Below are 12,846 nucleotides of genomic sequence, written 5' to 3' on the forward strand. Positions count from 1 at the left end.
ATGCAACTCGAAAACTACACAACCCGTAGAGCTCACATACTGAGCGTGCGCATCAAGTGTGGACAGAGCAGAAAGGGTGGATAAACTGCAAGTACAGGATCGCTGGATGCATACAAGAACTACAAATTCAGATCGAGTTGCGCAGTATGAATTTCTAGCCATTTAAATATACGTGCAAAATGGCTGCACAGGTCGACTTGGGCCGTATTAAAGTAGAAAATCATGTAAGGGACAGCCTTGGTAAATTAGCCAAAGAAAAGAAGAAAAAGAACAAGAGGGAGCTGTCACCATCAACGGATAAACGCCAGCGTTCATCCGAAAAGGAAGCAAAGAAAGTGAAGCTCCATCATCACCACCACCATCACCCACAACATGTTCAACAGCAGCGAATACACCAGCCGCATCAGAATGGTCAACCACGCAACTCCAGCACCGAAAAAACGACTCTGCACCACCATCATTATCACCACCATCACCACAACAACACCAAAGGCGCAAAGGACACGCACCCTCAACCTCCTCTGCCTGCGCAGAAGGTGGTATCTGCAGCAGCCAAGTTGGACAGGAAAAAAAAAACGGTTCTGCCGCCTGGACAGTTCACTTTCACGCCCCTCAAAGTGGCCAAGCCCAAGGACAAGATACAGGAGAACAAGGAAAAGCACAGTGAGAAAGAGCTCAAACTCAAGAAGGAAAACACAGAGGCTAACGTGAAACATGGGGTAGGCCTATGTAAGAAAAACAAAGGTAGGTTATTCTTGCCTATTCTATTCCATTCTATTCTATTAATTCTTAATGTCACCACTCTTTAATTGCTTGAATCGTATGCAAACTTACAATTAAGTCAGACAAATGGACTAATCTGTTGAAAAGAAGCAGCCAGGTGATGCATAAACAGGTGAGGATGTTTTGCATACTCGTAGTTGTGAACCAATTGCAATTTTGGTATGGACAAATGATGTGCATGGTAATGAGCTATCATCTTCCTGCCTCCAGAGCCCCATCATGATGAGAACAGCCATGCCCAGTCCCTGGAGGTGCACCTGTTGAGGAGGAGGAAGAAGAAGAGGAGGCGTCGTGAGGATGAGCGTGGTAAGAAGATCCGCACATTCAACAAGGAGGTCCAGACTGTGTATGGAGGTCTGGCTGACCACAGTCCTTCAGCTCGCCTTGGCCATGTGAAGGAGGGGAAACACTGCCAGCCTGGTACAGGCCCCAACAACCACCACACTCCTAAAGGAGTACACAACCACACCCACCCCCCCTTCCTGTCCCCCCAAGACCACTTCATCCGCAGCTCGTCTCTGCAGACAGGCACCGTCTACGGACGCTTCATCCACGAGGAGCGCCAGGCCAACGGCGGAGCGTCGGTCCTACACGCCTACGCTGATGAGCTGGCCTCTCTACGGCCCGTGGAGATGGAGCGCTTCACCCAGGAGTTCCTAGAGCTGGCCTTCGCTGAGAGACCCCGAGGGGCAGCCCGCTACGCCCTGGCTGTGGTGCACGGGGCTGCTGCCTTCCTACCTGACTTCCTGGACTACTTTGCCTTCAACTTCCCCTCCACGCCGGTCAAGATGGAGATCCTGGGGAAGAAGGATATAGAGACCACTACTATCGCAAACTTCCACTCTCAGGTAGAGTATTAAAAACGTCATGGAAATGGCCTGTCAGTGACCTGATGTTACCTGTATGGGACTTCATACTGTGTTTTTGTTTTAGCTGACATTAAATACACTGGCAGTGGTCACCATCTTGGTCCTGGAGAGCTACAGGGTGGGAAGGCTTTTGTTCCAGCCCATCATCAACACCTCAACCAGCCTGATAAAGTGACCAAGTGAATCAGGTGTTCTGTTTGGCTATGTTTCAGCTCTGAGACAACAACAGCACTTATCTTAAACAAAGTTATAAATTAGCTCATTCTTCCAATAGTTGTTTCAGTCCAAAGTACACCAACGTTAAGTCTATAGCTGAACTCTTGCCAAGCTTTCCCTGTTGCTATGCTCCCTAGAGGCCTGTTCCATGGCGTTTTACTGTTGTGGACACGCATAGCGGCGGCAGGTAGCCTAGTGGTTAGACCGTTGGACCAGTAACCGAAAGGTTGCTGGATCGAATCCCTGAGCTGACAAGGTAAAACATCTGGTTCTGCCCCTGAGCAAGTTAATCAAATCAGATGTTATTGGTCACATACATGTGATGAGCAGATGTTATTGCAGATGTAGCGAAGTGCTTGTGCTTCTAGCTCTGACAGTGCAGTGCAGTAATATCTCACACATTAAAGTGTGTGATATACCCAATACACACACATCTAAGTATGAATTATTTAAGACGAGCGACGTCAGAGCGGAACGGACAGTAGAATACAATACAAAACAGTATATACATATGAGATGTAAAAATGATTAAAGTGGCCAGTAACTCATAGTCTATGCCTATAGGCAGCAGCCTCTAATGTGCTAGTGACGGCTGTTTAACAGTCTGATGGCCTTGAGATAGTAGCGTTTTTTCCGTCTCTTGGTCCCAGCTTTGATGCACCTATCCTGACCTCACCTTCTTGATGATAGCGGGATGTCCTTGATAATCTTTTTGGCCTTCCTGTGACCTCGGGTGCTGTAGGTATCCTGGAGGGCAGGTAGTTTGCCCCCGGTAATGTGTTGGGCAGACCGCACCAGCCTCTGGAGAGCCTTGCGGTTGGGGGCGGTGCACTTGTCATACTAGGCGGTGATACAGCCTGACAGGATGCTTTCAGTAGTGCATCTGTAAACATTTGTGAAGGTTTTAGGTGACAAGCCAAATTTCTTTAGCCTCCTGAGGTTGAAGAGGCTCTGTTGCACCTTCTTCACAACACTATCTGTGTGGGTGGTCCATTTAAGTTTGTCAGTAATGTGTACGCCAAGGAACTTGAAGCTTCCCACCTTCACCACTGCAGTCCCGTCGATGTAGATAGGGGGGTGCACCCTTTGCTGTTTCCTGAAGTCCATGATCATCTCCTTTGTTTTGTTGATGTTGAGTGAGAGGTTGTTTTCCAGGCACCACACTCCCAGAGCCCTCAGCCTACAGGGAGGAGGTGTCTCGGCATCTTTGGTAATCAAGCCTACTACTGTTGTGTCGTCTGCAAACTTGATGATGGAGGCGTTAGTTGGTGGTGTGCTTGGCCACACAGTCATGGGTGAACAGGGAGTACAGAAGGGGGCTGAGCATGCACCCTTGTGTGGCCCCAGTGGAGTGGAGGTGATGTTTCCTACCTTCACCACCTGGGGGCGGTCCGTCAGGAAGTCCAGGACCCAGGTGCACAGGGCGGGGTTCAGGCCCAGGGCCTCGAACTTAGTGATGAGCTTGGATGGTACTATGGTGTTGAATGCTGAGCTCTAGTCAATAAACAGCATTCTTGCATAGGTATTATTCCTCTTTTCAAATGGGATAGGGCAGTGTGCAGTGCGATGGCGATTGCATCGTCTGTGGATCTATTGGGGTGGATCTAAGAATGTGTTTAGCCTGTCCGGAAGCAAGACGTCGGTCTCGGCTTTTGTAGTCCGTGATTGTCTGTCGTCTCTGCCACATGCGTCTTGTGTTTGAGCCGTTGAAATGCGACTCCACTTTATCTGTATACTGATATTTAGCTTGTTTGATTATCTTCGGAGTGAATAACTACACTGTTTATATTCAAATCAAATCAAATCAAATTTTATTTGTCACATACACATGGTTAGCAGATGTTAATGCGAGTGTAGCGAAATGCTTGTGCTTCTAGTTCCGACAATGCAGTAATAACAAGTAATCTAACTAACAATTCCAAAACTACTGTCTTGTACACAGTGTAAGGGGATAAAGAATATGTACATAAGGATATATGAATGAGTGATGGTACAGAGCAGCATAGGCAAGATACAGTAGATGGTATCGAGTACAGTATGTACAAATGAGATGAGTATGTAAACAAAGTGGCATAGTTTAAAGTGGCTAGTGATACATGTATTACATAAGGATACAGTCGATGATATAGAGTACAGTATATACGTATGCATAGGAGATGAATAATGTAGGGTAAGTAACATTATATAAGGTAGCATTGTTTAAAGTGGCTAGTGATATATTTACATCATTTCCCATAAATTCCCATTATTAAAGTGGCTGGAGTTGAGTCAGTGTCAGTGTGTTGGCAGCAGCCACTCAGTGTTAGTGGTGGCTGTTTAACAGTCTGATGGCCTTGAGATAGAAGCTGTTTTTCAGTCTCTCTGTCTGCTATTCTGCCATATTACCAGTCGCCTTGCCATGGTAAAATGCAGTGGTTTGCGCTTTCAGTTTTGCGCGACTTCTACCACGGTTTCTGGTTAGGGTAGGTTGTAATAGTCACAGTGGGTACTACATCTCCTATACCCTTCCTTATGAACTCAGTCACCGTATCCGTGTATGCGTCCAGATTATTTTCGAAAGCTACCCGGAACATATTCCAGTCCACGTGATCAAAACCATCCTGAAGCGTGGATTCCAATTGGTCAGACCAGTGTTGAATAGTACGAAGCACGGGCACTTCCTGTTTGAGTTTCTGCCTATAGGGCGGGAGGAGCAAGATGGAGTCGTGGTCAGATTTGCCGAAAGGAGGGAGGGGGAGGGCCTTGTAAGCATTCCGGAAGTTTGAATAGAAATGGTTGAGAGTCTTAGTAGCGCAAGTAGGACAGTCGATAAGTTGATAGAACTTTGGCAGCCTAGTCCTCAGATTTGCTTTGTTAAAATCCACAGCTACAATAAATGCAGCCTCAGGATATGTGGTTTCCAGTTTGCACCGTGAAGTTCTTTGAGGGGCGTCGAGGTTTCGGCTTGAGGTGGGATGTAAACGGCCTTGGCGATGACGGGGGAGAATTCTCTTGGGAGATAATATGGTTGGCTATTAATTGTGAGGTATTCTAGTTTGGGTGAACAAAAGGACTTGTTCCTGTATGTTCCTAGAATTACACCATGAGTTGTTAATCATGAAACACACCACTCCGCCCTTCTGCTTCCCGGAGAGAGATCTATTCCTGTCTGCGCGATGTACTGAGAATCCTGCTGGCTTTACCGACTCCGACATAGTATCCCAAGAGAGCCATATTTCCGTGAAACAAAGTATGTTACAGGCCCCGATGTCTCTCTGGAAAGAAATCCTTGCTCTTAGCTCATCAACTTTGTTATCCAAAGACTGAACTTTAGCGAGTAATATACTCTGAAGCGGTGGGTGGTCGAACCAGCAGGCCGCCTCGAGTGCTTCCTTTCCGCCAGCAATGTTTCGGATCGGCCTCTGGAATAAGTTAAATTGCTCTGGGGGGAGTGGATAATGGCTCTGCTCCAGGAATATTGTTGGTCGTAATGCTGGTAGTTCTGGTGAGTTACCGCCGTCCTAATATCCAATAGATCTTCCCAGCTGTATGTAATGACACAACATTTCCTGAGCTAATAATGTAAAAAATAGTACATAAAAAAAAAACAATACTGCAGTTTTCTAAGAGCTAGTCGCGATGCTGCCATCTCCGTCAGCGCCATCTCCCATTCCACTCTTCCCCGGGCACAGAAGACATGTCGATTATGGAAGCCCCCCGCATAATCTCTGATTCAGAGGTGTTGGGTTAAATGCGGAAGACACATTTCAGTTAAATGCATTCAGTTGGACAACTGACATAAACACTCACGCGCACACACAAACACACACAGTGCCCTGTGCAATTTACACAGACAATTAGCCTCGGCCTAATTTAATGCAGCTGTTCCACTGGAATATCCAAGGGCTACTAATGGGTTCAGGGGAGCTAAATTAATGCATGGTGAATGTTGTCTTTAGGCCACTGCTTGATTATACTGCACTAACTAGCGTTATCTAAATGTTGGAAAGCCTTGCACGGCTCCATGCTCAACTAACCATCCAGCCGGGTCAGTGTTAATCCGATATCCTAATTATATATTCTAAAACAAATTCATGTTGGCATTGCATTCATTTCAGGTTTAGCCAAATCAACATGACCTCTCCCTCTGTGTGTGTTTGCAGGTGGGTCGGACCTACTGCTCGGGGACATACAGGGCCGGACCTATGAGACAGATCAGTCTGGTGGGAGCCATGGCCGAGGAGGTGGGGGACTACTTCCCAGAGTTCCTGGACATGCTGGAGGAGTCCCCCTTTCTAAAGGTCAGTCAAAGGAAAAAGGCAGGGATGATTTCTGCTTAGAATTCACCCTTCATTAACAGATGTAGTGTCGTTGGATTCAGTTTTACTGGCCTACTGGGCCTTGTAAGTAGTTTAGAACATATATACTTGAACAAAAATATAAATGCAACAATTTTAAAGATTTTACTGCGTTACAGTTCATATAAGGAAATCAGTCAATCGAAATCAATTCCTTAGAACCTAATCTATTAACTGGGAATACAGATAAGCATCTGTTGGTCACAGATACCTTTAAAAAAAAAAAAGCTGGGGCGTGGATCAGAAAACCAGTCAGTTTCTGGTGTGACAACCGTTTGCCTCATGCAGCGCGGCACATCTCCTTCACATAGAGTTGATGAGGCTGTTGATTGTGGCCTGTAGAATGTTGTACCACTCCTCTTCAATGGCTGTGTGAAGACGCTGGATATTGGCGGGAACTGGAACATGCTGTCGTACACGTCGATCCAGAAAATCCCAAACATGTTCAACGGGTGACATGTTTGGTGAGTCTTCAGGCCATGGAAGAACGTTGACATTTTCAGCTTCCAGGAATTGTGTACAGATCCTTGCGACATGGTGCCGTGCATTATCATGCCGAAATACGAGGTGATGATGGCGGATGACTGGCACGACAATGGGCCTCAGGATTTCGTCACGGTATCTCTGTGCATTCAAACTGCCATTGATACAATTGAGTTGTGTCTGTTGTCTGTATGCCTGCCCATACCATAACCTCACTGCCACCATGGAAAACCGCTCACCCACGCGATGCCATACATGTGGTCTGCGGTTGTGAAGCTGGTTCAACGTACTGCCAAATTCTCAAAAACAACGTTGGAGGTGGCTTGTGGTAGAGAAATTAACATTAAATTATCTGGCAACAGCTCTGGTGGACATTCCTGCAGTCAGCATACCAATTGCACGCTCCCTCAAAACATGACATCTGTGGCATTGTGTTGTGTGACAAAACTACACGTTTTAGAGTGGCCATTTATTGTCCCTAGCACAAGGTGCACCTGTGTAATGATCATGTTGTTTAATCAGCTGCTTGACATGCCACACCTGTCAGATGGATGGATTATCTTGGCAAAGTAGAAATGCTCACTAACAGGGATATAAACAAATTTGTGTGCACATTTTTGAGTAATATGCATTTGTGTGTATGAAACTTTTCTGTGACTGTTTATTTCAGCTCATTAAACATGGGACCAACACTTTATATTTTTGTTTAGTGTACATGGATTCATTTTATGTTTTTGTGAATAGAGTACATATCATTTATGGACAAAGTGAGACAGAAATGGTTGTTACTTGTCATTTCTGTCTCAATGTGCGCATCTTGAATTACTCCAAATCTGCTACGGTTATTACGGTATATATTAGAGTTTGTCGCTCTAACCCTCTGTGTCTTGTCCATCCAGATGACCCTGCCTTGGGGCAGTCTCTCCAGCCTGAAGCTGGACTGTCGTTCCCAGAGTGATGATGGACCCATCATGTGGGTCCGGCCGGGCGAGCAGATGGTGCCAACCGCTGACATGCCCAAGTCCCCCTTCAAAAGGCGCAGGTGGATCCCATGACAAGACTTTTATCATAGTAATACATACAGTATAAGCCTATTTACACACTGAGTGTACAAAACATTAAGATCATCTTCCTAATATTGAGTTGTACCCCCCCCCCCCCCCCTTTTTGACTTCAGAACAGCCTGAATGTGTTGGGGCTTGGACTCTACAAGGTGTCAAAAGTGTTCCACAGGGATGCTGGCCCATGTTGACTCCAATGCTTCCCACAGTTGTCAAGTTGTCCGGATGTCCTTTGTGGACCATTCTTGATACACACAGGAAACTGTTGAGCTTAAAAACCTAGCAGTGTGGCAGTTCTTGACACCAAACGGTGCACCTGGCACCTACTACCGTACCTCGTTGAAAGGCACTTCATTCTTTTGTCTTGCCCATCCACCCTCTGAATGGCACACACACACAGTCCATGTCTCAATCGTCTCGAGGCTTCAAAATCTTTCTTTAAACTTTCTCACCCCCTTCATCTATACTGATTCTAACAAATGGATCACTAGTCACTTAATTCATAGCACTTTAATAATGATGTTTACATATCTTGCATTACTCACCCCATATGCATATACTGTATTTTATACCCTCTATTGCACCTTGCCTATGCCGCTCAGTCATTTCTCATCCATATATTTATATGTACACATTCCTATTCCATCCCTTTACTTAGATTTGTGTGCATTAGATAGTTGTTAGATATTGCTGCACTGTCGGAACTAGAAGCACGACCATGTGTATGTGACCAATAAAATGTGATTTGGATTCAAAGTTGATTTAACAAGTGACATCAATAAGGGATCATAGGGTTCACCTGGATTCACCCGGTCAGTCTATGTCATGGAAAGAGCGGGTTTTCTTAATGTTTTGTACACTCAGTGTAGTTTTCCCAGAGTTCAGGATCATTAATTCGCTTAGCTCTACTTGACCCTTCTAGCCATGATGTCACTTCAGCCTGCATTACCCAGGGTAACTTCAGCTATTCCTCACTGCCGGTGGATGACTGGGGTACTACCTGCTCTCCCTCTCCACCTTGCAGGTCCATGAATGAGATCAAGAACCTTCACTACCTGCCTAGGACCAGTGAGCCCAGAGAGGTTCTGTTTGAGGACCGGACCAGGGCTCACGCCGACCACGTGGGCCAGAGCTTCGACTGGCAAAGTACGGCAGCAGTGGGCGTGCTGAAGGCTGTGCAGTTTGGAGAGTGGTGGGTTGTTAGTGTCGTTTGGGGCATGATGAGTGTTTATGAAGTGTTTGGCATTCATTCGTCTCTGCTCTCAGCTGCAATGCAGTAGGAATGTACTGGTGAAACGGCTTCATCCAGTGATACTGTTGTCATGACAATTTGTTATGAACCACTTGAGTTTTCCCGATTTGTGTGTCAACATTTATTTAGGTGTGATCCATATGTCCGGTGAGCTAACGATTGTGACGGTTCTTTGGTCAACAGGAGTGAGCGTCCGAGGATAACCAAAGATGCGGTGTGTTTCCACGCGGAGGACTTTAACGATGTGGTCCAGAGGCTGCAGCTGGATCTGTACGAGCCCCCCGTGTCTCAGGTAGGAACCGAGCTCTCATTGAACCTTTAACGTGTTAGGGTGATGCATGATTCTCCTCTGTGTGGGATGATAGCTGGTCAAATGTCAGATTTGAATGCAGAAGGCTTCAGCGGAGATGACATAATGTGCCATTTAGTGAGTTAGTTTCAAGCTTTAATTAGCAGGACGAGAAGCTTAATTTTGGCCACAGAGAATGACCCGACCTGTGTGATATTCATTTTCGAGAGTTCGTAGTGTTGACCTTGATACCAGACACGTCAGGCTTACTTTTTATGTTTTGCGAAGGATCAGGATTTTTATGTTTTTTAAAGATCTATGGCCGAAAAATGTTGACACAGTGAACAACATGGTGTTTGTGGGAGTAATCCTTGTTTTACAATGAGGAGAAATTAGGAGGATCAGGCAGGCCTACCCCCAATTCTCATCTCCCTGCAGTGTGTCCAGTGGGTGGATGATGCCAAGCTGAACCAGCTGAGGCGGGAGGGCATCCGCTATGTCCGCGTGCAGCTGTGTGACGACGACATCTACTTCATCCCCCGGAATGTTATCCACCAGTTCAAGACTGTGTCGGCAGTCTGCAGCCTGGCCTGGCACATCCGCCTCAGACAGTACCATGAGGAGAAGGATGGGGGGGAGCACGCCCAACACAAGCCCAACGACCAGAGCATAACATCAGGTAAAATGTTTTCATCATCCCTCTCCCCGGCCCAGTCAGATGCCAAAGTGCTCCACTGCGCTGGTCCAACACAGAGAGACAGGACCCAGGGAGGGGTGGCCAAGACAGAGGAACCAGTGTTTCAGAAGCCTGCTACTCCACCCAGAGAGCCCCAACCAGCCCCTCCTCAGCCTGCCAAGTCTGCCCACCTGCGACCTCCCTACCCGGGCATCAGCCCCCTGCCACCTGTCGCTTCTGGTTCTAACCCCCCTACACTGGAGCCCAGGCTTCCACAGCCCTTGGTCCGTCCTCCTCCCCCTGGTCTAAACTACAACTCCCCCCGACCCCACCATGATGTACAGCGTCACTGCCCCACTGACTTCCTCAAATTACCTCTGCTCCCCTTTACTCCTTTACCCTCTGAGGTAGAGGAGCTTATTTAAAGGAGTGCAACTGTGTGCATTTATGACTGACATTCCTATGTAAAAAAAAAAAAAAACACAATCACAATTTTCTTCTTGAAATTGTTGAACTTTTTCCTTTTAAATTATTCCGACTATAATGTATTATTTGTATGTGTAAATGCAGTTTGAGACAAGCCCAGATTTTTTTTTTCCTTCTCTCAGCCGAAGTGTGTAATTTAAATGTAGAAACATTTGTCAGAAAAAGTGTCAAGTGTTTCATATTTGTTTTAGTAACTGAAACTTCGATCCCTCTGGGGAGTTTCCTAACTTCTTTCATGAGTTACTGAAGCAACTCGCTTTACCAGTCAAGATAGAGTACCATGGTATATATCATGAACACTGCCTAATTCGTTTTTAAAAGACATGTTTTCCCATCTCAAAAGGTGAAATAAATTTTTAAAATATATAGTAAGTGCCTATTAAGTGCAAAATAAAGGGACAGCGTTGACCGTTTCATCTTAAAGCAGCCATCAATCCCCTTCTGACAGGGGAAACGTATTGTTTACAACAGGGAGTGGCAATTGAATGCAAGTTTCACCAAATTTGAAAACATCCTAGCCTGTAATATCAATGGATTCAGGGTTGTCACCTGCTTTAAAAGCTATGATTTGATTATTAGATGTTCAATGTTTCTTTTGAAAAAAAGTTTTAAAAAGGAATAGTTTCATCATATTAAAACTGGAGTTCAGTTCACGTAACAGGGTCGACCTTAAAATGAGGGACAGACATAAAGGAACCTCTAATCACATGAAGTAAATAATAATTGTCAGAAATGACTTTGTCAAAGCAACAAAATAACAAGGGCTTTACAATGATGGTGAAAACTTGGAGATAGTTTGGGGTTAAGTAGGGTTAAAATGTCCCTGAAAGTGACACAGGGTTGATGGAGGGACATGTCAAAATGCTGCATTTCTGCACTTTAGGAAGTCTTTCTTCATATATTTAAAATTTAAAAAACAGATTTATTGAATTCTCCATATTGTCTATATTAAAGGGCACTTATTTGAATATAACAGGATTGAACAAATTCTATATTGGTGCACATTTTCTACTTAAAATATTTAGTGGAACGACCCAGCTATGGTTTCTTTTGAGCTTAGTCATATTCTGTTGTGGTGTGGAGTGTGGCTGTTGACCAAGGCATGCTATGTGTAGTGTTAATACAAATACTGTTACTGTTGTTGATGTTTGTATTTTAATTCATGAGAGATTTTTTTTACTATGTTGTCTAACAAAAAGTCAAAACAATTTTTTTGGGTAAAAATAATAAGTTACATTTTAATAGAATTATGTTATTAAAAGTGTGATCAGTCATGTAAATTGAGAACACACAATGGAATGCATCAACTTTTCCTGTGTTTAAAAAAAATAAATAACTGTATGCCTGTATTATGTATGAAACAACTGAGTGGCATTACTTTTGTAAGCATTATAGAGAAGAAATCAGTGATCCTCATCAATGGGTAAATTTACAGCAATTGGTCTTGGATTTGCTTTTAAATTATAGCCTGTAAAGAAAACGCATCCACCAACTTACACGTGATGTACATACAGTATCGGTCTTATCTCACACATCCATGAAAAATATTACCGGTACAAATATATTTATCCTTACAAACAGTTGTCCCATCGTGGTGGGTAACATTCACACTGAACAGTGCAGGTGTAGATCTAGCTTTTGTCTGGATCAAAAGTAGACTACACTAACAAACCAAATCAAAAGGCATGTAAAACTATCTGGATGTAACATGTATCAAGTGTTAACAACCATTTAAAGTACCTTACAGTATCTGACCAGGCAAAATATAGTCAAAAGTAGCCCTCTCTTAAACATATTCATCAACTCATCCATCCTTTTGCCAACATGTGATTTGTGTTTTTCGCAACCACAGTACAATCAATTTTGTCATGAATAGCAAGCAGGTGGTTCTGTAAAAGGAATCTCATCAGAGATTGATCACCGAGCCATAACAGCAGTTTGAGAAACCGTGCTTGTGTCCTTCCAGAATCGATGCAGAGGGAGAATGCTACAGTACAGTACGTCATCCTCCATGTCTTCATGAAATACTCTTCCTTCACACTGTGATAATTCGTCTGGGAACGGTCACTGGTCTCACTTGATAATGACACAGGAGTTGGAAAAACGGCACCAGCAGGCCTGGGACCAGGCTATCACTGGTTCAGTTGAGTAGCCGGTATCGACTAGCCACATGCAGGGTTCCAGCCCTGTGATCTCAGGACAGTGGCCAGACGTGTCCAGCTTTGTTGACTGGCCGCCTTAAAACCACGTCTCGGGGTGAGTCCTTGGCCCTTTAGGCTTCACAAAACGACTCCCAAATCCTGGAGAGAGAACAGACTTTGTGAGACTGTGATTCTTTATGATACTTTGAGAGACTTTTGAATTAAAAGGACTATTGATGGTTAATGAGATTTG

At 44.7% G+C, this 12,846-nt stretch overlaps 2 protein-coding genes across 12 annotated transcripts in view; one reads left to right on the forward strand and one right to left on the reverse strand.

Moving 5' to 3' along the window:
* On the forward strand, nt 1–11,813 carry LOC110492086 (lysine-specific demethylase 9). Its single transcript, XM_021566095.3, has 7 exons — nt 1–744; nt 994–1,631; nt 6,011–6,148; nt 7,588–7,730; nt 8,774–8,941; nt 9,185–9,293; nt 9,729–11,813. Exons 1-7 carry the CDS (start codon nt 180–182, stop codon nt 10,389–10,391), a joined length of 2,424 nt encoding a protein of 807 aa, XP_021421770.3. The 5' UTR covers nt 1–179; the 3' UTR covers nt 10,392–11,813.
* Nucleotides 11,661–12,846, reverse strand: part of LOC110492085 (tyrosine-protein phosphatase non-receptor type 22) — a 19,280-nt gene continuing 18,094 nt past the window's right edge. For all 11 annotated transcript variants that reach the window (XM_090202978.1, XM_021566091.3, XM_021566093.3 and 8 more), the window contains exon 24: nt 11,661–12,752. In XM_090202978.1, the coding sequence (XP_090059104.1) occupies nt 12,691–12,752 (62 nt within the window). In that variant the 3' untranslated portion in view covers nt 11,661–12,690. The remainder of the gene's footprint in view (nt 12,753–12,846) is intronic.

The sequence above is a fragment of the Oncorhynchus mykiss genome, chromosome 16, assembly GCF_057628025.1.
Source record: "Oncorhynchus mykiss isolate SJ-2025 chromosome 16, ASM5762802v1, whole genome shotgun sequence".
Lineage (NCBI taxonomy): Eukaryota > Metazoa > Chordata > Actinopteri > Salmoniformes > Salmonidae > Oncorhynchus > Oncorhynchus mykiss.